Source organism: Notamacropus eugenii, chromosome 1 (genome assembly GCF_028372415.1).
Source record: "Notamacropus eugenii isolate mMacEug1 chromosome 1, mMacEug1.pri_v2, whole genome shotgun sequence".
NCBI lineage: Eukaryota > Metazoa > Chordata > Mammalia > Diprotodontia > Macropodidae > Notamacropus > Notamacropus eugenii.
The window spans coordinates 512646544-512669253 of NC_092872.1; the positions used below are offsets into that span (position 1 = coordinate 512646544).

At 39.9% G+C, this 22710-nt stretch overlaps 1 protein-coding gene across 1 annotated transcript; it reads left to right on the forward strand.

Annotated features, from left to right (window-relative positions):
• The first annotated feature begins 1355 nt into the window (after positions 1 to 1355).
• On the forward strand, positions 1356 to 21442 carry CYP24A1 (cytochrome P450 family 24 subfamily A member 1). The gene is made up of 12 exons (XM_072633501.1): positions 1356 to 1873; positions 2887 to 3077; positions 4272 to 4365; positions 6482 to 6578; positions 9249 to 9340; positions 10744 to 10855; positions 14055 to 14200; positions 18805 to 18971; positions 19711 to 19789; positions 20318 to 20515; positions 20638 to 20758; positions 21355 to 21442. Exons 1-12 carry the CDS (start codon positions 1616 to 1618, stop codon positions 21357 to 21359), a joined length of 1560 nt encoding a protein of 519 aa, XP_072489602.1. The 5' UTR covers positions 1356 to 1615; the 3' UTR covers positions 21360 to 21442.
• The last annotated feature ends 1268 nt before the right edge of the window (positions 21443 to 22710 follow it).

Consider the following 22710-nt stretch of genomic DNA (forward strand, 5'->3'; position numbering starts at 1 on the left):
TGACTTAGCTAAGCTCACACAACTAATAAGAATGGAGACAGGTTTGGAATCCTGATCTCTTGACTATAAGCTCAAGCCTCTCTCAGTTCCAACAGGTTGCCGGCTGAGTAGCCTAGGACAAGTCAGTTCCTCTCTCCCCCACTGAGTGAATTCATCTGTGAAACTAAGAGGTGGAAACTAGATGAACTCGAAGGACCCCTTTCAGCTCTGTGATTTTGTGATTAATTATTGTAGACTTATCCTAGGTCAAAATGAGAGAACTCAAACCTAAAAAAAAAGAAAATTGCTTCCTGTTTAGGCAGGTAAGGAATTATTTCCCACACCAGTGTCCTAACTTGTCCTTTCCATTATCCCCTATCAAGACACCAAGAGTGGCTGTAACTTCTGAGGAAATCTAAAAAATTACTTTTGACTGGACCTTCCTCAGCAAGTTAAGACAGGACTCCCAACAACAACAATGACAAAAAGTCTTAAAAAGGTGAAGCCTCACATATCTTGTATGTGCGAAGTTGAGAAAGGGATGCTTCAGATCTAGTTTCCTGGGGGGGAGTCGTCTACACTGCAGAAAATCTACACTTTCCCTCACCTAGTGAGCAGGGACAGCCGCTGGACGCTTGGCAAGGTTTGATGTTCCAGCTTCTGCAGTTTTCCCTGACTTGCAGACCTTCAAGGATACCAAGTGGATTGTGCAACATCCCCCGAGTGCCGCAGCTGCCGCTACTGCTGCTTCTTGCCTGCTGGAAGAGTAGAAGGGAGGAGGAGGAAGAGGAGAGCACAGTGCATGCACTCGTTGAACTCTACTTCGGGTTTCAACTTCTCCTCCCTTCCCCTCCAGCTCTCCTGGGTGGAGCCCCAGAGTCATCTGCCGGGGGAGAGGGGGGGGGGGAGCAGGAAACTGGGTCTCAGCAATATACACACCTGAGCCAGCTGTTCTAGACCTGACTGACCTCCCTCACCTCTTCGGTGGCCCATCCCGCCCCGGTACTCCTCCCACCTGTGGCTCCGGCGGGCCAAACCACGCCAGCTCGGGCCCACCCTGCCTCACCCCGACCTCTCATTGGCCATCCTGGGGAGTCCAGCAGGCTTGCCCCAGCTCCATAAATACCAGTACATCCTTTCCTAGTCACAGGAATCCTCGGAGTAGGGGAGAAAACGACAGCGCCAGCAAGCAGCATCCATCACCCTCAGCACCACCTTGGCCGCAGGTCCTGACTCCAGTGCCATAGGAAGACATCTATAGATAGACAAATAAACTAGAGAACAAAGAAGTCTCCATCGTGCGGAGCTCTCTCTAGCTAGAGCTGTCCGCTGGCACCACAGCCCAGCACCAGGGTTTCCTTTCTCTCTCTGAACCCTGGGGCAACTGCAATTTAGTCGCTACTCCAGCTCTGAGCGTCTTTCAATACCTTCAACTTTCTCGGTTGCTCCTCTTCTCCACTTATCTGTTTATCCCCAATTTCTGGCTTTTCTCTTCAATCCTCCAGACCTCTCTGAATCCGCATCCTCAGCTCCTCTGACACTCTTAACTTTTCTCCCACACATATCCACACATACACAAACCCACACTATTTACTCTCCCTCTCACCTGCCTAAACTACTTTGGTCCCTGGAAGCCATGAGTTCACCCGTCAGGAAAGCCCCCTATGTCGCTGCCTTCATGAAGCAAATCGGCAGGCTCAGGCAGTCTCCTCGACCTGTCACATCCTCTGCATGCTCCCCCCAGCCTCCCGAAGTGCCGCCGATCTGCCCTGTGATGGTACCCACTGAGGTGCAGACCGCTTCTGCACTGCCAGGTCCAACCAGCTGGCCCCTCCTGGGTAGCCTGCTGGAAATCCTCTGGAAGGGGGGCCTGAAGAAACAGCATAATACACTGGTAAGTGCTCCCTCTCCCCTACTCCTTGCCCTCCTCCCTACCTGGCCGGAACCACTCTCCCAAGACTTTCCACAAGCAAGACCCTCTCCAGCTTCCAAGCTGTCTGTGCACCCAGGTCCTCCAGTATCTACAGCAAATGGGAGAGAGAGAAAGAGAGACAGAGACAGAGACAGATATATAGAAAGACAGAGAGAGGAGAGACAGAGACAGGGACAGAGAGACAGAAGAGAGAGATGGAGAGATAGAAAGAGACACAAAGACAGAGACAGGGAGTCAAAGAAAGGGACAGAGACAGAGAGAGACACAGACACAGAGAGAGAGAGAGGGACAAAGACACAGAGACAGAGACACACACAGAGAGACAGAGACAGAGAGACAGACAGAAACCAAGAGGAAGAAGACAGAGAGAGATGGAAAAATAGAGAGGCAGAGAGACAAAGAGACAGAAAGAGACAGAAAAAGAGACAGTCAGACAAAGAGGGAGAGGAGGGACAGAGAGAGAGAGACAAAGGCACGGAGACAGAGAGAGACAGAGAGAAAGGAGAAACACAGAGCCAGACAGCAACAAAGAGAGACAGAGACAGAGGTGGAGTGATAGAAATAGAGAGGCCAAGAGAGAAAAAGACAAAAGAGACAGAGAGACAGAAAGAGACAAAGACAGACAGAGAAACAGTGACTGAGAGGCAGAGAGAAACAAAGACAGAGACAGAGAGAAAGACAGACAGACATACAAAGAAAGAGACAGAGAGAGGGACAGCCAGAGAAAGAGAGAGACAGAGACAGAGAGACAGATGGACACAGAGAGGAGACGGAGATACAGAGAGAAGAACAGATCTTCTTTCAGAGCATATCTGGAGGAGGGCACCAGGAGAGTGCTATGGATCTTGTCTTCCCCACACATGCACACAAAACACACACACTCACTCACACGCATACTCACACATGCACACACACACACACACACACACACACACACACATCCCTACACCAACACTTTTCAAATTTTTTTCCAGGCAGAGTACCATAAGAAATTTGGCAAGATTTTCCGCATGAAGCTGGGCTCCTTTGACTCTGTCCACCTGGGATCCCCGTGTCTGCTGGAGGCACTCTACCGCAAGGAGAGCATGTACCCCCAGCGACTAGAAATCAAACCTTGGAAAGCCTATCGTGACTATCGCAAGGAGGGCTATGGGCTGCTGATTCTGTAAGCAGGGGACTCCAATAGGAGTCTATTTCCCCTTGCTGAAGGCACAGAACAGGATCCATTCTTGAAGCTGGGATTTTATTAAGGAGCCTGGAGGGATAGTTAGATAGGAATATGGGAAACAAAACAAAACTCCTAGATATAAAGTTGAAGCCCTCATTTTGCTCTCTGTAAAACTAAAGGATGATCAATATAGTCCTTTTAAACTCTAAAATCCTATGTTCCAAAGTCATAAGACTTTGCTAATATGGAGTGTCCTATCTGGAAGAAACTATCCAAGTGGGGTTCCTGATCCCTTTGTAATTAGGGGAAGGGGAAGATAGAGAATTCATATTATCTGCAGAAATCAGTGAGACCTTCACCTAGATTAGCTGGAAATCCTAACCTAATGAGGACAGATTGTCCAGATCTTCAGGGGAAAAGATATGAGGGGAGAAAGCTGCAGAGGCACATTTGAAAACACCTGCAAACTCCTGACAAAGGAGAAGGAGAGAAGGGACTAGAAGGGAGGAAGCACTGGGCTGGATCTCGATATGGCCAGGGCTACCTCACAGTAGGCTGTAAGAAAGATTTATTGGAATTATTTGAGTTTGCAGAGATCAGTCTCTCTTAGGAGATCCAGAGACATTTTTGCCTCAAAACAAAGTCTCCCAATTCTGCCCAATGTACCTTTCCTGTTTTGGCTTACAAAGTGAGGGGAAAACATCAGCTCTGAATCAGACTTTCTTGACTTCTCACCCAAGCACATTTTTAGACCATGAGTGAATGTTCTTCCATCCTCCTAAGCAAACTGGTCCCAAGGGGAAATATCAACCACCATAAAACAACATCATTTACATTGCTCCTTAAAATTTACAAAGCACCTCACCTACATTATCTCATTTGAGTCTCACAAAAACTATTTAAGGTGGATACTACATATATTATCTCCATTTTATAAATGGGAAAACTGAGGCTAAGAGAGATTAGTTATTTGCTTATAATCTCACTACTAGTAAGGATCTGGTTAGGATTTGTATTTGGGTCTTCCAGACTCTAAGTCTAGAACTTAATTCACTGTCATGCTGTCTAAATAGTCTACATAATTTAGACTTTTCTTTAAAGCTGTTTCATTTGAGCTATGCAAATGATGAATTTTTAGACTTAGAAGTGTCCCTTCTTTTGTTTTAAATAACCTTCTCTTTTTTCCCTCAGGGAAGGGAAAGATTGGCAGAGAGTAAGGAGTGCCTTTCAAAAAAAGCTAATGAAGCCCACAGAAATTATGAAGCTGGATGAGAAAATCAATGAGGTACTTGTTACTGAGGCTGCCCCTTGCCTGTGCTCCTGGAAATAATGAGAAGTTTATAAAAACAAAAGTGTGATCCATAAGGCATGCTTTAAAAATGAGACCAATTTTTAGAGAAATCAAAGGAAATCCTTCTTTCCTGCCCCCTAAAACACCTTTGAAAAATATCCAAGTAATTTATGCAGAAGTGATTTTTTGTTACCTCAGATTCTCCAAGGAATTCTATCAATTTTTTTACTTTGTGTAGAATAGATTCAGACACGAGGAGGGTTCAGAATAAACAGCCTGGAATATGTCTCCTTCCAGAGAGATGGTGCTAAAAGTTGTTAGATTTATATCAAAGTTCATTTAGATCCTATGCAGCTTAAGAAATGCTGGAGAAAATAAATACTTGGGCATAATTGACATAAATGGATCTTTAATTAAAGAAGATACCTTTCCTTTAAGGTGTTATATGTTAATCCTTTGGTGAAATGGAGAGGGGTGTAGAATAAGTATTTCTATGTATAGTGCCTACTATGTGCCAGGCATTGTGCTAAGCACTTTTTACAAATGTAATCTCCTTACAACTCTGGGAGGTAGGTGCTGTTCTCAAACATCATTTTGTAGTTGGAGAAAGTTAGGCAAACAAAGGTTAATGACTCGCCCAGGGTCATACAGCTAGTAAGTGTTTGAGGCTGGATTTAAACTCAGGCCTTCCTGACTCCAGTCTCAGCACTTCATCCACTATGTCACCAGCTACCTATACTCAGCATAGTCAGGAAGAAATGAGTTCAGGTCTTGCCTCTGACACATACTGGTTGTGTGACCCTGGGCAAATCACCTAGCCTTCTAGTGACAAACATAATCCTTTTATCCTATAAATAAAGAGAAAGTATTATTGATAGTCTCTTTATTCGTACTTCCCTACACTAATGAAGTCAAGGATCCCATCCTAAAGAAAAATAAAAATTACAAAATGAAGAATTGGTATGCCTCACCAACGTACTCTTCCTCACAACTTATCCCCGGAAAACCTTAAGTTTTCAGGTTTAGGTCTTGAAGGGATTTCTCTAGGCTTCTCTAGCTAATTGAGATATCAATGTACCAGGAAATGCCAGCCACACAAAAGTTATTATATGTTTCCAAGGGAAAGCACTTAAGTGTTGTTAAATACAGTGTATGTAAGTAACAAAGAGGCTCTTTATTCAACCCACTACTCACAAAGTTTTAGCCCTGTGGTGTGGACTTTTTGTTTGATTTGATCATCCACTTTTAAAAGTCCTTGCACTAGAGCTAGAAAGGACCTCATAATCTTGGTCTCTCCCCTCACTTCGGGCAGCTAGGTGATGCAGTGAATAGGAGCTTGGGGCTTGGAATCAGGAAGACTCCCTTGTCCTAAGTTCAAATCCAACCTCAGACACTTACTAGCTGTGTGACCCTGGGCAAGTCACTTAACCCTGTTTGCTTCAGTTTTCTTACCTATAAAATGAGCTGGAGAAGGAAATGGCGAACCAATCCAGTTTTGGTTTTGTTTTGTTTTTTTGCCAGAGAAAGCTCAAAACCCAAATGGGGACATGAAGAGTCAGATACTACTGTACAACAACAAATCCCCCACTTTACTGGGGAGGAAACAGGCTTAGAGGGGTCAGATAGCTTGACCAAAGTTGTAACAACTTTACTTGAACCAGCTGAACTAGAACTCAGATCTCCTGATGGACTCCCAGCTCAGGATTTCTTCCACTCAATCTGATCTATAAAAAGTTCTTTTCCAAATAAGTAAGTGGCAGACCTCAGAATAGTTACAGTATCACAACACTTAGCCAACTAACCTTTTGGATGAGTATCCCTTAGTCTAATTCCCTTTGAGATTAGAGTCAATGTTTTCATTTTCTTAAATGGCAAGCATCATTTTTAGATCAAAAGCTGAAACTTGACCTGTGGGTATTTGCAGGAAATCTTTGAGAAGTCCCAGTTGACAAGACTTGTTTGGGGAACAAGGTGGGCTCTTATGGAAATATATAATTAGTTTACTTTGGGGGAAAAAAGGGAACCTCATGAGTATCAAATGCCACAAGAACTGAATTAAGCCTATGATGCCATAAATGGTTTATTCTTTCCATGTGTCTTTTTTTCTTAGGTCTTAGTGGACTTTATGAAAAGAATAGATGATCTCTGTAATGAAAATGGCCAAATTGAAGACTTATATAGTGAACTGAACAAATGGTCATTTGAAAGTAAGCTTTTAATGATTTTTTTATATGAGTTTAAAGCACTAAGGATCCAGTGATGTTCTTGCTCATCACAATGCCTAGCTTTAGGATTTACAAGGCATTATGCCCATTTTCACGTTTTACCCTTTTAACACTCTAATACAGATGCTATTATTATCTCCACTTAGCAGATAGGAAACTGAGCTTCAGAGATATTAAGTGATTTGCTCAGAGTCCCATGGCAGTAAATGTCAGAGGTAGCATTCTATCTCCTGCTTCCAAGTTGAGCATTCAGTCCACTACCCCACTCTGCCATGTACATAGAGGTTTTTTTGGTTGGAAAGCTATTGACAAATATGATTCTCACTAGGTATGAAAAGGTAGGTAGGAAAAGGATTTCTCCTGTTTTAGAGAGGAGAAAACTGAGATTCTGTTAAAGGGCCTTACCCAATATCAAAAGGCTAATGTTAAAACTAGCTGAGTCCCAAACTTAGGACTGCCTATCACCTAATCTAATCTCTTAGCCTTTTGCTCTTCCATTAAAGAAGACAACTTTTCCACATTCATACTGTATCATTTTCTCAAAACACCAAGAAAATTGGAGAAGTTGGAAAGTCTAGGGAATTAATCTTCATCAGTTTATTTGGAAAATGCCCCTTTATGTTGGCATAGTATAAAATCTAAAATGAAAATGTAAAAGAATAAGGGAAGGTATGCATTCCTACATGAAGAGCCTATGTGCATGTTCCAATCCAAAGATTATGTGGGTCTGTTTTGTATGGCATGTAATGGACACAGTACATAAAGGAGAAATCATTGCTGCAGCTTTTGCCACTCACAGAGCCATAATGATTTTCAGTATTGAGTTGAAACCATCAATAAGGTACTGTGAGACAGTGCAAAGAAGGATGGTCTTTGAGTCAGAAGACCTGAATTTAAGTCTTCCTTTCAACACTCTCCATCTCTTTAACTCTCGGCAAATCACTTAATTTTCCTGTCCCTCAGTTTCTTCATTTGCAGAATGGAATGACACTTGGCTTACCTCCTTCCCAGAGTTATTGTGAAAAACAAATACTTTGTAAGCCTTAAAGTGATATAGAAATACAAACTAAATTATTTTATTTTGTGTTTGGATCAGGTTTATTGCCATTATGGGTATATCAGCATGCTATAAAAAAAAGTGTTTCCTATTACAACACTTTACAAGAAAGAATGCCCTTTTCCTAGATATCTCATGAGACACTAAATAAGGGAGTAGTACGTTAATGTTAATATTAATACCTTTTCATTAAAGAGTAATCTCTCATGCCAATCTGTTTTGCATTGAGGGTGGTTGAAGTAATGGGACAAAGATTTTCCTGTTGGTTGGGACCCTAGTGGTTAGATTGTTCAGTTCTTGCCATTACAAGAATATCCTTATCAATGAAGGTGCCAATGATAACTAACATTCAGAGAGACTATTCTGTCATTATGTATTATGTTCAAACACAGACATATGCTTTAAACCAAAGGTTCTTGGTTTTTTATCCATGTGCCCCTTTGGCAGTATGGTGAAACAGATGGACTCTTCAGAATAATGTTTTTAAATGGATAAAGTAAAAAAACAGGATTACAAAGCGAAACCTATTACATTGAAATAAAGTTATCAAAATATTAAATTAAAAAGCTACAGATGCTAGGTTAAAAACCCCAACCTTAAATAATATAAATTCAGGGAGGTGATAAAGTATATAGAACTCTGTACTTGGAGTCAGGAAGAGCTGAGTTCCAGTCCAACTTCTGACATTAGCAAATGTCAGCTCTGTGATTCTAGGCAAGTCACTTAATCCTGGACAAGTCTGCTTCAGTCTCTTCATCTGTAAAATGGGGATAATAATTGCACCTATCTCCCAAAGTTGTTGTAGATATCAAACGAATTAATATTTGTAAAACCCTTTGCAAATCTTGAAGTGTTATATAAATGAAAAATTATTATTAATTTCAGGTGAGCAAATATTTATTAAGCCTCTATGCTTTACAAATCCTTGTAACAGACACTTAAGATAGAAAACAGAATAAGATTTAGCCCTTTGCCCTCAAGAGTGTCACAACTTAGCAGAAGAATTAAAGCAGAAACACAAATAGTTAAACTCCAATTAAGTTTTGAGCATGGTTAAGCGCCCAACAGAGCTGCCAAGTGCTCTGCAAGGTCCGAGAAGGGAGATATTCCTTCCAGCTAGCAGAGAATGAATGAAGGTTTCAAGGTTGTAGAAGTTGACAGAATGAGAACTTTGAACTTCTTTAAAAAAAAATGAAAACATTTCCCCTTTAATTTCTCAACTCTTGACTCCTCTGGAGAATCATTCCAGTGTCTCCTAAGTCACAGGACACTTAAATTGTCATCCTGAGTAAATGATGGGAATCCTAAACTCATTCTTATTCCAACAATGAGTTTCTAAGCAAGTAGAGCCCGTGGATTTCTCACCACAGAGTTGGTATGAGCCCTTCAGTTGTGCAGATCCTACCAGTTCCCTCAGCTTGTTTTCCTTACTTTGCATCAGGCTGTGAAAGGCCGTCAAGTTCTTGGCTTCTTTGTTTGTTCTTGGAAAAGCCAAAGCTTCCATAGGAGACAGAACTGAACCTTTAATAGCTAGATAATCACAGACTCCAGAGTTGCTGCTATTGTGTAACACCCATGATCATTTTAAATAACAGGTATTTGCCTAGTGTTGTATGAAAAGAGATTTGGACTGCTGCAGAACAATGCCAGCGATGATGCTTTGAACTTCATTACATCCATCAAAACAGTAAGAATATGTTTGATGTGTGGTTTTCCTGGGTGGAGTTAAATTGCCAAATTGAATTAGGAAATCATATATCTCTTAATTGTTTTGAATGAGAAGTATCAAAATAACTCTATGAAATCTATTACATCTACTGAATCAGAATTGATTGGTAAGAAGTTTTTTCAGAAATTAAATCATATTACATCCTATTCAGGGTCCTCTGCAGGAGGTATGATATAATTCAAAGAATTCAGAATTTGGAGCCAGAGGTCCCGGGTTCAAATCCTGTCTCTGCCATTTTCTATCTGTGCAACCTTGGCAAGGTCACTCACCCTCCTTGGGCTCAGTTTCCTCATCTGTGAAATGAGGGAATTGGACTAGATGGACTTGGAAGTTCCTTCCAACTCTAGATCTATTCTCTGATGGTAGAAGAAGGTCTGGGAACAAAAACACAAAACCAACGTCACCAGCTTCAGAACTTTGAGGGGCTGACTTCAGCTTGTATTAATCACAGTGGAAACAGTATTTGCTTCTAGTTATAAACTGATCTAAAGTAAGGATTCATATGCAGTTTCATCTAGGAAGGATTCAATTTTTAGCATACTTTTTTAACCTGTTTAAAAATTTTATTTATTTATTTTTAGTTTTCAACATTATAAGATTTTGAGTTGTAAATTTTCTCTGCTGACATGTTCAGTCGTATTAAACATATTTCCACAATAGTCATGTTATAAAGAAGAAGGAGAACCAAAAGGAAAAGCCATGAGAAAGAAAAAAAAAAGAGCAAATAGTATGCATCAATATGCATTCAAATTCCATGGCTCTTTCTCTGGATGTGGACAGCATTTTCTATCATGAGTTTTTTGGAATTGTCTTAGATCATTGCATTGCTGAGAAAAGTTAAGTCTATCAAGGTTTTAGCATACTCTTTTAAAAATTCAATTAAATAGCTTTTAAATTCTGGCAGCAGAGGGTGGCACAAAGAGAGTCAAGCTCAAGAAGTCCTGGGAGACCTGGATTCAAGTCTCACTTCTGACTCATCCTGGCTGAGTATCCCTGGGCCTGAACCAGATTAAAATGTAACTGGGAAATGTTTAACAAAATAAAGAAGACTACAATATAACATAGATGATATTAATTTGAGGTTTTCTGAGTCAATATCAGGCCAATAGAGATCCACTTCTATTTGAACACCACTGCTCTAGGGCTAGGACATTCTCTGAGAAAGTGATAACATGGATTGGTAGAGGGGACTTTCCTCCTACTAAAAGGATCACAAATATCATACCTACCACCCTATCCTATGACCATATGCCCTCTGAGGTCCATTCCAACTCTTGAGAGTCTAGCTCTTCACCAAGATGCATAAAACCCTGGTTCTCTTTGGAAGGGCAAGGAATGGAAACATGCTTGCTTTCTCACAGATGATGAGTACTTTTGGGAGGATGATGGTGACCCCAGTGGAGCTTCATAAAATCCTAAACACCAAGGTCTGGCAGATGCACACTCAGGCGTGGGACTACATCTTTAAATCAGGTGAGAAGGTCCTTCCCTGAAGGCCTGACTGGATCCTCTCCCTAAGAGATGCAGCTTGGCCGGCTCTTTTGAAGATGCTGTTTCCCTTCTTTGCCTAGCCTTCCTCACTGGCCTGTCTTCACTCATTTTGTTGTTCTCTGACGTTCTTCTGCCTTTCTTTTGAGAACTGACATCATGGCAGCAAAGCCTTCTATAGGAGCTCAGTGTAGAATCCTTTAAGTCAGAGAGTAGGCTTCATCTTCCCTTCTCCACCCCAGATTTCCTATTCAAGTATGATAACTGTTTCTGTGTTTAATAATAATATACATGTACATTCAGATTACACTTTACTATTTCAAAGCTCTTTAAACAGAGGAGACAGCATTACACAGGGGAAAAGAACAGGATTTGGAGGTAAGACAACCTGCCATAGTAGAAAGCATTCTAGGTTTGTAGACAGAGGGCCTGAGTTTAAATCCTGTCTTTGCCACTCTAGAGACCCTAGTGTGGCCTCAGTTCACTACCCTGTTCAATAAGGAGATCAGACTAAGTAATTTCTAAGGTCCTTTTATGCTCTAAATTTGTGATCTTATGATTCAGAGGACCTTATATGAAACCCAGCTCTACCTCTAACTACCTGTATGACTTCAGCAAATCTAGACCTCAGTTTTCTTATTTGTAAAACAAGATTCAGTTCAGTGGTCTTAAAGACTCTTTTAACCTCATTTAATCTTCATAGCAAATCTGTGAGAAAGGGAAGGCAGGGCTTACCTTGGTACTTTGAAAAGCTTCAGGGTAACTTCAGTGTGGACATTCTCCTCACTGACAAAAAAAAACCTCACAAACTCCAAGCTCAATAGACATTCTTCATGAATTATTGTGACTGAAGACTGGAAATATGGTACAGTGGAGAATATTAGATTTGGAGTCAGGGGACCTGGGCTCAAATTCTGCTTTTGCAACTTATTATTTGTGTCATTGGACAAGTTATTTGAACTCTCTATGCCTCAGTTTCTTCACCATTAAAATGGAGAGGCTGGATTTAATGACTTCTAAGTTCCCTTGAGGTTCCAAATTCTGTGATTTTGCAACCTTCTGGTGATATGCTTTATGCATTTCCTTAGGTTTGGCCTCATATGATAGACAAGCCCAAGTCTAATCAAGTTCAGGCTTATGCTTATGGCTTTCCAGAATGGGAAGTCCTATAAGTGCTCATACTCTATTGGCATAGCCTTCAAGAGTCCACAGTCCCTGCTATCTTATAAGGAAGAATCAGTGTAGGACTTCAATGGACCTGTGCAAGGATTGTTATAACCATTTTAGGGATAGGGACCATAACTGTAATATCACTGGTGTAGAGAACTCCCAGGTCAGTAAATCCCCTTTACCAATACAGGTAGACATCTTCTCCACAACTTACAGTCTTCAAGAATTGCAAAGAACTTTGGGAGGTTAAGTGACTTGCCCAGGGTCACATGGCCAGTATGTATCAGAAGTAAGACTTGAACCCAGGTCTTCTTGGTTCCAAGGTCAGTTCTCTATCCACTTCATCAGGTGGTATAGTAGAAAGAGTACTGGATTTGGAGTCAAAAAGATCTGAGTTTGAATCCTACCTCAGACACACATTCAACTGTGAAATTCTCTTGTGTCAGCCTATTTTCTCTTCTGTAAATAGGAATAATAATATCACATAAAAGTGAAGGCTTCTCTCTGCAGTTAAATTATTCTTTATTCTTACCATGTTAACTACTTTACATAAGAGGTAGGCATAAGATTCGTCTCCTAGAGGAGTCTAGACTGGTAGCTCGGTTGTGCTTTCATTTCAAATGAGCACAGGTTTCCTCTGTAGTCAAATCTCCCACAATATGCGAGGGTAGGAGCAATACCTGATGAGACAAAACCTAGGCTCAAATCCCATCTCCATCACTTTCTACCTGTAGATCCTTGGACAATTCATTTAATCCTCCTGGGTCTCATTTTATTCGTAGTTATAGTAAGAATATCAAATTAGATGGCCTCTGTGAATCTTCAAGGTCCATGAGCCTATAAATACAAGGCAAGAGAATCAACTCCAGTCACAGACATATTATATGTCAATTTTGTCATTCCTAACATCTACCCACAGGAGGCCCTGAAACTAGGGGTGGAGGGTAGGTAGGAAGCAGGAGAATGAACCTCTGGCCATGCCTGCTCAGCAGCCACATGGTCCAGGATACTGAGTATAGGCACTATTCCATTGGGGGTCAAGAGTTTCAGATACCACCTTGGCCATGAGCTGATCTTTTCTGCTCCTATTAGGCATCTGCACAGGAAATTTTGTACCACTAGGTCGCTAGAAATAATAATGAAACATAAAAATATGACTAATGGAATGAAAATATGCTTTGGGAAAGAACTTTCTACTGGGCACAAGGTCTAGTGTGTGTTTGGAGGGGCAGCTAGGTGGCGTAGTGAATAGAGCACTGGGCTTGGAGTCAGGAAGACTCATCTTCCTGAGTTCAAATCTGACCTCAGACACTTACTAACTGTGTGACCCTGGGCAAATCACTTAACCTTGTTGACCTCAGTTCCTCATTTATTAAATGAACTGGAGAAGGAAATGGCAATCTCTACCAGCATCTCTGCCAAGGAAACCCCAAATGGGGTCATGAAGAGTTGGACATGACTGAAGTGATTGAATAATAACCATAAAAATGTGTTTGGAGTGCCTGGTATAATGCCAGACATCCAGCTGGCACTTCATAGGACCAATCTATGAAAAACTAGAACGAATTTGAGAAAGTCCCATTTAATATGTATTTTATAAAGGAGGATATTGAATAAATATGGTGTGTTGGCACAAAATAAAACTGAAGATTTCGTGTGCCTTCCTCGTGGTACATAATACCTCCTGTAACAGAACAGAAGCTCCTTGAAGGAAACAGTTGTTTATTTATTTTTTTCCCTTGGATCCCCAGTGCTTAGCACATTATCCAGAGCATATAGCAAGTACCCTAAATGCTTTTTGATTAATTGATAATAGTGTAGTCTCTTAAATGTGTGTTGAATGGAATAGAAAGTTCTTGTCGTTCTCCATTTGAATTACTTGTTATTCTCCATTTGAATTATGACCTGCTACAGAGAAAGCCTTGGATTGGGATTTTAATTTGATGACTCTTCTCCTATCCTAATTATAATTGTATAACCTCATTTCTCTCCCACTTTTCTCCTTTTCCTACAGTCAAAGCATGCATTAACAATCGACTGGAAAAACATTCAGAAAATCCCAGTGAGGATTTCCTTTGTGATATTTATCACCAGAATCAGATTTCTAAAAAGGAACTGTATGCAGCTGTTACAGAGCTCCAGCTAGGTGCAGTAGAAACGGTAAGGCCCTGTTTGTCTCTTCTCTATGTGGATGCTCCAGCCAGACCAACTTCTCTGTTTTGTTTTGTTTGGGAGTTTTATTCTGATTGTTTGGTTTGTTTTTGTTTTTGCCATGAATTCTGTGGCTCAGGGACTCCTAATTTTTTTTGTGTCTTGGACCAGTTTAACAGCCTGGACAAGCCTATGGACCCCTTCTTAGAACAGTGATCTTAAACACGTAAAATCAAATACATAGGTTTACAACTATATAAAATTATAATAATAACTAGCATTTATATAGTGCCGACTAAATTCCGGGCCCTGTGCTAAGCACTTAACAAATATTTTCTTTTACCCTCACAACTGGAGGTGGTACTATTATTATCTCCATTTTATATTTGCAGAAACTGAGGGAAACAGAGGTTAAGTGACTTACACAAGGTCACATAGCTAGTAAATGTCTGAGGCTATATTTGAACTCAGTTTTTCCAAATGCCAGGCCCAACATTCTATCTACTGCGCCACCTAGCTGCCTATATTACAATACAGCTAAAACTTTTTTTTTCTAATTCTCATGCCCTAAGAACAACTGCCATAGATAAAGATGGACTCCTTTGCAGAACAGAAATTTCATGTTTTAGTTAAAGTAAAAGATGTTTTAGATACTGGACTCTTGTCCTGTCTCATGCGTGTTTTATAGAGCTACCAATAGCCTTCTAACTGATCTCCTTGCCTCAAGTCTCTCTCCACTTCAATCCATCCTCTACTTAGCTGCCAAAGTGAATCTTTGTCAAGATCATGTCACTCCCCTCCGCAAACCTTACAATAAACTGCCAAGCTTCCTATTATATATTATATATCCATGTTAAAATAGAAAAGGTTTTCTATAGAAAGAAATATATAAATTTAGAAATAAATTATATATTAGTAAATACAAATTCTCTGGCATTCATAACTTGGCCTTTTCCTAATTTTCTAGGCTCATCACTCTTTACTCTCTCCATCCAGCAGTTCTGGCCCCCTTGCAGACTTCATGCCTTTGCACTGGATGTCCGCCATGCTTGAAATGCTCTCCCTCTACATTCCAGCCTCCTAGTTTCCCCAGCTTTTTTTAGGACTCAGCTAATAAATCCTGACCTTGTTCTGGTTCCCACCCCATGGTTAATGCCCTCCCTTCACTCTCAGACTGCTTTCCATCTCCTTTGTAGTTGTCTCCCATGTACCTAATTATTTATATGTCATCTCTTCTATTAGCAGATTGGCTTCTTGAAGGCAGGAACTATAGTTTTGCCTTCCTTCAGATCTCCACTTCATAGTGCAGTGCCTAGCACAGAGTGAACCTTTAATGAATGCTTTCAAATGTACTAAAGGAAGGGAGGCTAGGGAATGAAATTTTTTGACCAGAGCAACTTAGTTTCTACGGAGTGATAAGGGCATTGCAATCTGAATTAGTAGAGTAATGCTTAGTAGGAACTACATAAATGTTAGATATTAATATTAACATTGTCTTTATTATCATCATTATTATTATTCGAGTGAGTACTGCCACTGATGAAACCACGGATTCTTGAAACATTGAAGATGCACTTAAAGTGCTACATAAATACAAAAAAGTTATTGTTATTGTTGCTGTTGGAGAACCAGTGGGCATGTTGTGGCTAAAATGTCAGTCTGAGCGTGAAAGTCTTAGGCTCCAGTCTTGTCTTTGACACATCCCATTTGTGGATCTTTAAGCAACTCCATTTCTGAGTGTGCTGGATAACTTGGTGCTGACCTACTTGAAAGAGAATTTCCTCATGAAGGAATTCTCTATACCAATGCGATCAGAGGTTTAGACCCTGTCTCACATTATTATTATATTATAGCATCCCTCCCCAATTCAACATTGCTTCCCCTTCCTCAGTTCTGGGCAAACCAGACAGGCATTTCTTCCATTTTTCCTCTCTCTGTTGCATTTCATGCTCTTTTGCAAAAATAATATTTCTCATATAGAAAAAGTGAAAGTGCTTTGTAGAACTGTCCTGCTCAGTGGAGTTAAGATGTTATTCTAGTTTCTGATGCTTCTGGATCAGACACTGATTCAGATACTCTGAAATGAGATCTCATACTAGGTTACTTTCATAGTAGAGAGCTTATCCTTGCACAATATTTCTGCCCTTCCTACTGTGTTGACTTTGAAAATTGTAACCAGGTTGAGGGTAAATTTAACTCAGTTGTCAACTTTGGACTCAGGAATGCTGGGTACCTAGATTAAGAAAATTGTAGCTTCTTCTATTATCCATTCCTTTTCACTATTCATGAGGCTCATTCTCTGTGCCCAGGCCAGTTGGGCTGAAGAGGTTTCCTAGGACAGGTCCCAGTGGAAAAGTGCAGCCTGTCTTGGATGCTTTTGGTGAAGCCTACAGTTAGCTGTCCTTTTGGAAACACTGGAGAGTACTTGTGGTGAAGGACTTATTGATATGGTTAGATCTGTTTCTTTTTTTGGCCTGGCTATTCTGAAAGTCACATTTGGTAAATCTGAGAAATTTGAAAGCATATCTAATGTGGTGGCTATGCCTTCTTCCTGTTTTGTGAATTGGGCTATTACAATAATGCCTTCCACCAGAGTTTATTTGCAGCTGTAACCACCAGAATCTTGTGGCTCGAAACAACCTGACATCAAAGCCATTCCAAAAATAATAAATCTGATTTGCTTTGAGCCCTCTCCCAATATGTTGTTTGGTCTGAGCATCACATATATATTTTCAGAAAACTGTACATGACACTTGGAGAGCATAAATTTGAGTCTATAGAGAGGTCACTCTGACTATTTCCAGAGGAATATATTGTCCAATTTAGCTACTGCAACCTGACACCACACACGATTCACCAAAACCATCATAACCTGGCATGTGTTTTTGCAAAGGGCTGGACAGGCTGTCTGGGCCATTTTCCCCCCTCCTTGTCTAGTTTCCTTTGGAAAAGAAATAAGTGATGCCATTTTGAAACATGAAACAAGCTTTTATTAAGAATAAGTAGAAGCCAGAATTTCATATTTTGGTAGGAGCTGTGGTTAGGGGCAGCATCTTTGTTTATGTGGGAATTAACTTTCCAGGGGATGAGAAAAAAAGAGCTTAATTTTTTTTTTGGTAGCTCACATATGAGTAACAGAGATTTTTCTCATGACTACTCTGAGGGGTAAGCAATTATATAATAAAACTATCCCCATTTTACAGGTGAGGAAACTGAGGATGGAAGAGAGGAAGTGACTTACCTAAAGTAAATTTGTACTTTCAGAGGAGAAAGTTATTATGAATGCATTAGATTATAAACTCTTTGATGATAAAGATTATGTTATTTTATGTGTTGTCCTTTGTACACAGTAGGTGTTTTATAAATGTTTGTTGCATGGATTTGTGTTGAATTTTCAGTATAAGGTAAACTCTTTTTTAAATTACCTTGTCCAGAGCTGTGATTTCAATGGTATAAGGAACTCCCAGTAAGAAAATGCCCTCTACCTGCCAACAACTGTTCTATAATTTATAGTGTTAGATATTTGTATGAGGCACTTTAAGAGATAGGATGACTTTCCAATATACATCAGAGATGGACTCTGAGCCTAGGCTGAGCCCAGGGCTTTCTAACTTCATTGTTAGCTCGTTGTCTACCATATCATTTCATTTGTTGCTATTGAGTCGTTTCAGTCATGTCTGATTATTTGTGATCCCATTTAGAGTTTTCTTGGCAAAGATATTGGAGAGATCTCCCATTTCCTTCTTCAGATGAGGAAATTGAGGCAAATAGGTTTAAGTGACCTGCTTAGGGTCACATAAATAGGAAATATCTGAGGACCAATTTGAACTCAGAAAAGTTAAGTCTTCCTGACTCCCAGGCTGTCAGTCTATCTACTCCAGCACCTAACTGCCCATATCCCTCTATGCCCAAACCCTTGTTTTAAAGCTTTATTAGTGAACAATCTTTTTCAAGCCTCCAAACCATTCCCACCCCCTACTGCTTATCTTTTCCTAATTTTAAAAGAGCTGTTTTAGTTGGGAATGGGAAGAATATGGAGGAAAAAAATCACACATTGGGGTCTGTGTGAATCTCAATTTATATAACAGATGCTTTTCTTTGAAGTTATATGAATTAGGCACATTTTAAGTGCATGAAATAAGCTGAGAAATCTCACCCTGCTTTTGCGTAAAACTGGACGCTTTTATAATTTAATTTACAGCAAAAAAAGCTAGACTTTCCATCACATCCAGAGAGTTCCAACAGCAGGTGGCTTTAAGGCAAAAAGCTCATTTAAAAGCGGATACTCAAGTGGTGAGGAAAGAGTGCAGGATTCAGAGTCTGTAGATGTGGCATTTGAGTCTCAGCCCTGCCACTTACTAGCGATGTGACCTTGGGCAAATCTCTGCTCCCCTCTGAGCCTCAGTTTCTCCATATGTACAATGAGGAAGTTGGACTCTCGAGTCCCTTCTAGTTCTAAACCTATTATCCTAAGCACATTAAGGTTTGCAAAGCACTTTACAAAATAAGTGTCAGAGGCAGAATTAGAACTCAGGGCTTTTCAGTGCTAAGTCCTATGTTCTTTTTGCCACACCACCTGCCTGCCTCAGTGATGGTATCTATTTGCATTTCAGACAGCCAACAGCTTTTTGTGGGTTCTGTATAACTTATCTCGAAATCCCCTGGTACAGAAGAAGCTTCTTGAGGAAATAGAGAGAGTTTTGCCTGAGCAACGGATACCTAAAGCAGAGGACTTGAAGAATATGCCTTATTTAAAAGCCTGCCTCAAAGAATCAATGAGGTAAAATACATATACCCACTGCCCGAAACATAATCTTAATCATATAAGTTGTGGTGAAAAATTCCTTTTTACCTTATTGCCTCATGATTTAATATCTCAACCCACCCACTTTTGTTCTTTTCCTTCCTCTCCTGTCCCTCTGAGCACCCCCAGATGGATTTGAAAATGAAAGTTAGTTTATGAAAACAGAATTTAAGGAGGCCTTGACACATTGTGAGAAATGGACTGGATTTGGAATCAGAAGCGTTGGGTTCAAATTCTGACACAACTCCTTGCTAGTTAACTGTATGTCTTTGACAAAGTCACAACTCAGTTTGCTCACATATCAAACAAGACAGTGAGATCCCTAAGATCCTTTCCATCTCTAAATCCTATGAACTCCTGGATCCCATTCTTATGTTTCATTTTTCATGAAAGGCTGGGCAAGTCATATGTGTTCTATTTTTCATCTCTAAGTTCAAAACCAAAACAAAAATAATAATAGTGCTCACAGGACTGCTGGTTAATAAGGTTGGAAGCATTTTTTGAGGCTCAGGGAGATGAAACAATTGACCTAAAGTCACATAGCAACTTAATGACAGAACCTGGATTAGAACCCTAGTCCTTTGATTCTCAAGTCAATTATCTTTTCACAGCACTATATTGCCTGATTTATTCGATCAGGATTTAATTCCTATTAATAACTGAGATAAAATTTAATCACTGCCCAACTTTAATAACCTGTACTTGTTTTTTTTAGGTTAACACCATCTGTGCCATTTACAACAAGGACTCTTGACCAAGAAATGGTTCTTGGAGACTATGCACTACCCAAGGGGGTGAGTAGAATTTAGAGGTTTGGTTATTAGCACATATTTGAAAGAGATTTCTAAAGAGGCATAGACAGGGCTTTTGACAAAGAGAGTGTCAATTCAGATGAAAGGCAAAATTGTCATGTTGAAGGTTAAAATTATTATTTAGAGGGGCTATGTCTGAATTGTTAGATATACCAGTATTGATGAGAGAAAGTATAGTATTGAAAAAATGGCATTGGATTTAGATCCAGAGGGGTTCTGGTGGTCTTCTAGCTATGAAACATTCTAGCTATGTGACCTGGGACAAGTTATTTCACCTCTCTGAGGTCCAACTTCTACTTTTGTAAAAAGGGTGATAATGCTTATACCACCCATATCAGAGGGTTGTTATAAGAAAGCGCTTTGAAAAAAACTAAATTGTGTATTATCAGTAGTAGTTGCAATAGCAGTAGTAGAAGTAGTAATAGTAGCAGTCATAGTAGTAGTGGTATTTTTAACAACTTCTCCTGACGCTTCCCTTCTGATTAACAAGAATGTTGTGTGTATTTTTAGACAGTTTTAATGTTAAATACTCAGTTCTTGGGATCTAATGAAGAAAATTTTGAAGACTGGAGTCAGTATAGGCCAGAACGCTGGCTTCATGAAAAGAAGAAAATCCATCCTTTTGCTCACCTTCCATTTGGCATCGGAAAGAGGATGTGCATTGGGCGACGCTTAGCTGAACTCCAGCTCCATTTGGCTCTTTGTTGGGTAAAACTTACTTCTTGATGCTTCTTTCCTGTTCAAGAATTTCTATCACAATGAACCTTGGATGGTTCTTCAAGAAAGGAAAGATAGTGAGTAATTCTGTTTTTTGTCACTCTGTGTTCCAGATTGTACGAAAATATGACATTGTATCCTTAGATAATAAGCCAGTGGAAATGCTGCATCTGGGCCTCCTGGTCCCCAGTCGGGAACTTCCCATAGCTTTCTTGGCCCGACGAGGTGCTTCAGGTAGGTGACTGTCATGTTCTCTTCCATGACATGGGGGGAAGGAATGCTGAGCTTTGACATAATGGCAATAATTCCCATTTAAATGCACTACTTTCATTACCACTCTATGAAGTGAAGAGTAGTTAGTGTAATTGTCATCACTTTATTAGAAAAGAGAATTGAATGTGAGGTTGGGGGGCAGTGATTTGTCCAGGGTCACACAACTATTTAGTGTCGAAGCCAGGACAAGAAACTAGGTCTTGAAGCTCAGTGTGCTTTCTATTTTTACTAATCTGCATTATATTCTTTGCTACTTTCAAGTATTACAACCTTTAATGGAAAAAGTTCTTGGTTTCAGGAAGATCTGAATTCAACTCCTGCCTTAAACACTTACTAGTTAGGTGATCCTGGACAACTCTGAACGTCAGTTTCCTCATATGTAAAATGATGAGGTTGGATTCACTGGCTTCCAAGGTCCTTTTCAGCTTTAAATCTATGCTCCTGTGTGAAGTCACTTTAGTCTCCGTGAGCCTCTGTGAGCAGTTTTTGATGACCTATGAACAGGCTTATGCTACATTCCCCTCATTTAAATATTTTTCTTTGATCTGGAATTGCAGCCTAATTATTCTTCAGGGTCTCCACTGAGTACCAAGGACAGCACATTTTTTGTTTAAGCTCAAGATTGGTGTTCAAGCTACTGGATGACCAATGGAAAGACTACTTTTCAAGAGCAGCGAATGAAATCCACAGGATATTTCCTCCCTACATTGGGTGGATATTGTTTTCTCCCATATAATGTTTCCAATACTCCTAGTTTATGTATGAATGATAGTATTAATTTTTACTGTAACCAACTCAGGAAACTTTTGAATGCTGGAATACAGGGTATTTTATTTCTGTATCAAGTCAGTAGTAACTAAAAGCAATTATTACTGTCTAAAGGTGCCCTGACTTGAATTAACTCTGGTCTTCACTTGAGCCAACCTTTCTATCTAACACTAGGGATTCTCTCATGACTTGGAAAGGGAGGATGAAGGGTCCTGAGAAAGTCAGATAGAAGATGGTGATTACCTTTGTCCTTACCTTGGGGGGGGGGCAGTCATTGAGCTTCAGAAGGGTGAATCTGGGACATCTCCTTGCACTGAGGACACTATATATAAATCACAGCTGAAGAACAAATATTATCTGGGGCAGAAAAGAACTGTTAGCACGTCCATGAACAGTTCAGTTTACACTTCTACTGTAAATATATACTGCTTCAATACTTCAAGGATTCATGATTTCATCTATGTGGGAAATTCACCACTGATTACAGCCTCTCTATCCTTTAGGAGACAGTATGTATGAGTTGCTGGGGTAGGGGAGGGAGAGGAAATCTATCATCCATTTTGAGAATGAGGCTTTCTGGATTTAGCTAGACTCATCCATGCACAACAGACACAGTTTAGAAAATAACCATTGAATCAATCAGTATCAAGAGGTTGTTAACTAAAGGGTCAGCACTCATAAAAGTGTTGGCTAAGCCTACCTCCCTGCTGATAAATTTAAGGATAGTTGGACATTTTAAAAATATTTTTTCATGTATCTTTAACCAATACAAAGATTAATCTTTTAAACAGATAATTCACCTTGAAAACCTAAGTGCAAAAATCATTAATTTGTTCATTGTTCTTCCCTTTTGCTTTGTGGTTTTTCACCATTATAACATAGGCAAAGATACAACCTTTTTTAAAAAAGTGCAAAAGTCTAGCAATTTTTATTAAATTTATTCAATTAAAATAAGGATCAGTTTTTCCTTTGAATTATATTTATAATGATGATATTAGTTAATTTAGGATCTGTCAGACTGTAGCAAGAACTTGTTTGTTTGTCTCAATCCAACAAAGATTTAATTCATGACTTCAGGAAAATAATTAATTTTAGTTCAATTTTCCCATTTATAAAATGGGACTTTAGTAGGTCCTGTATGCCTA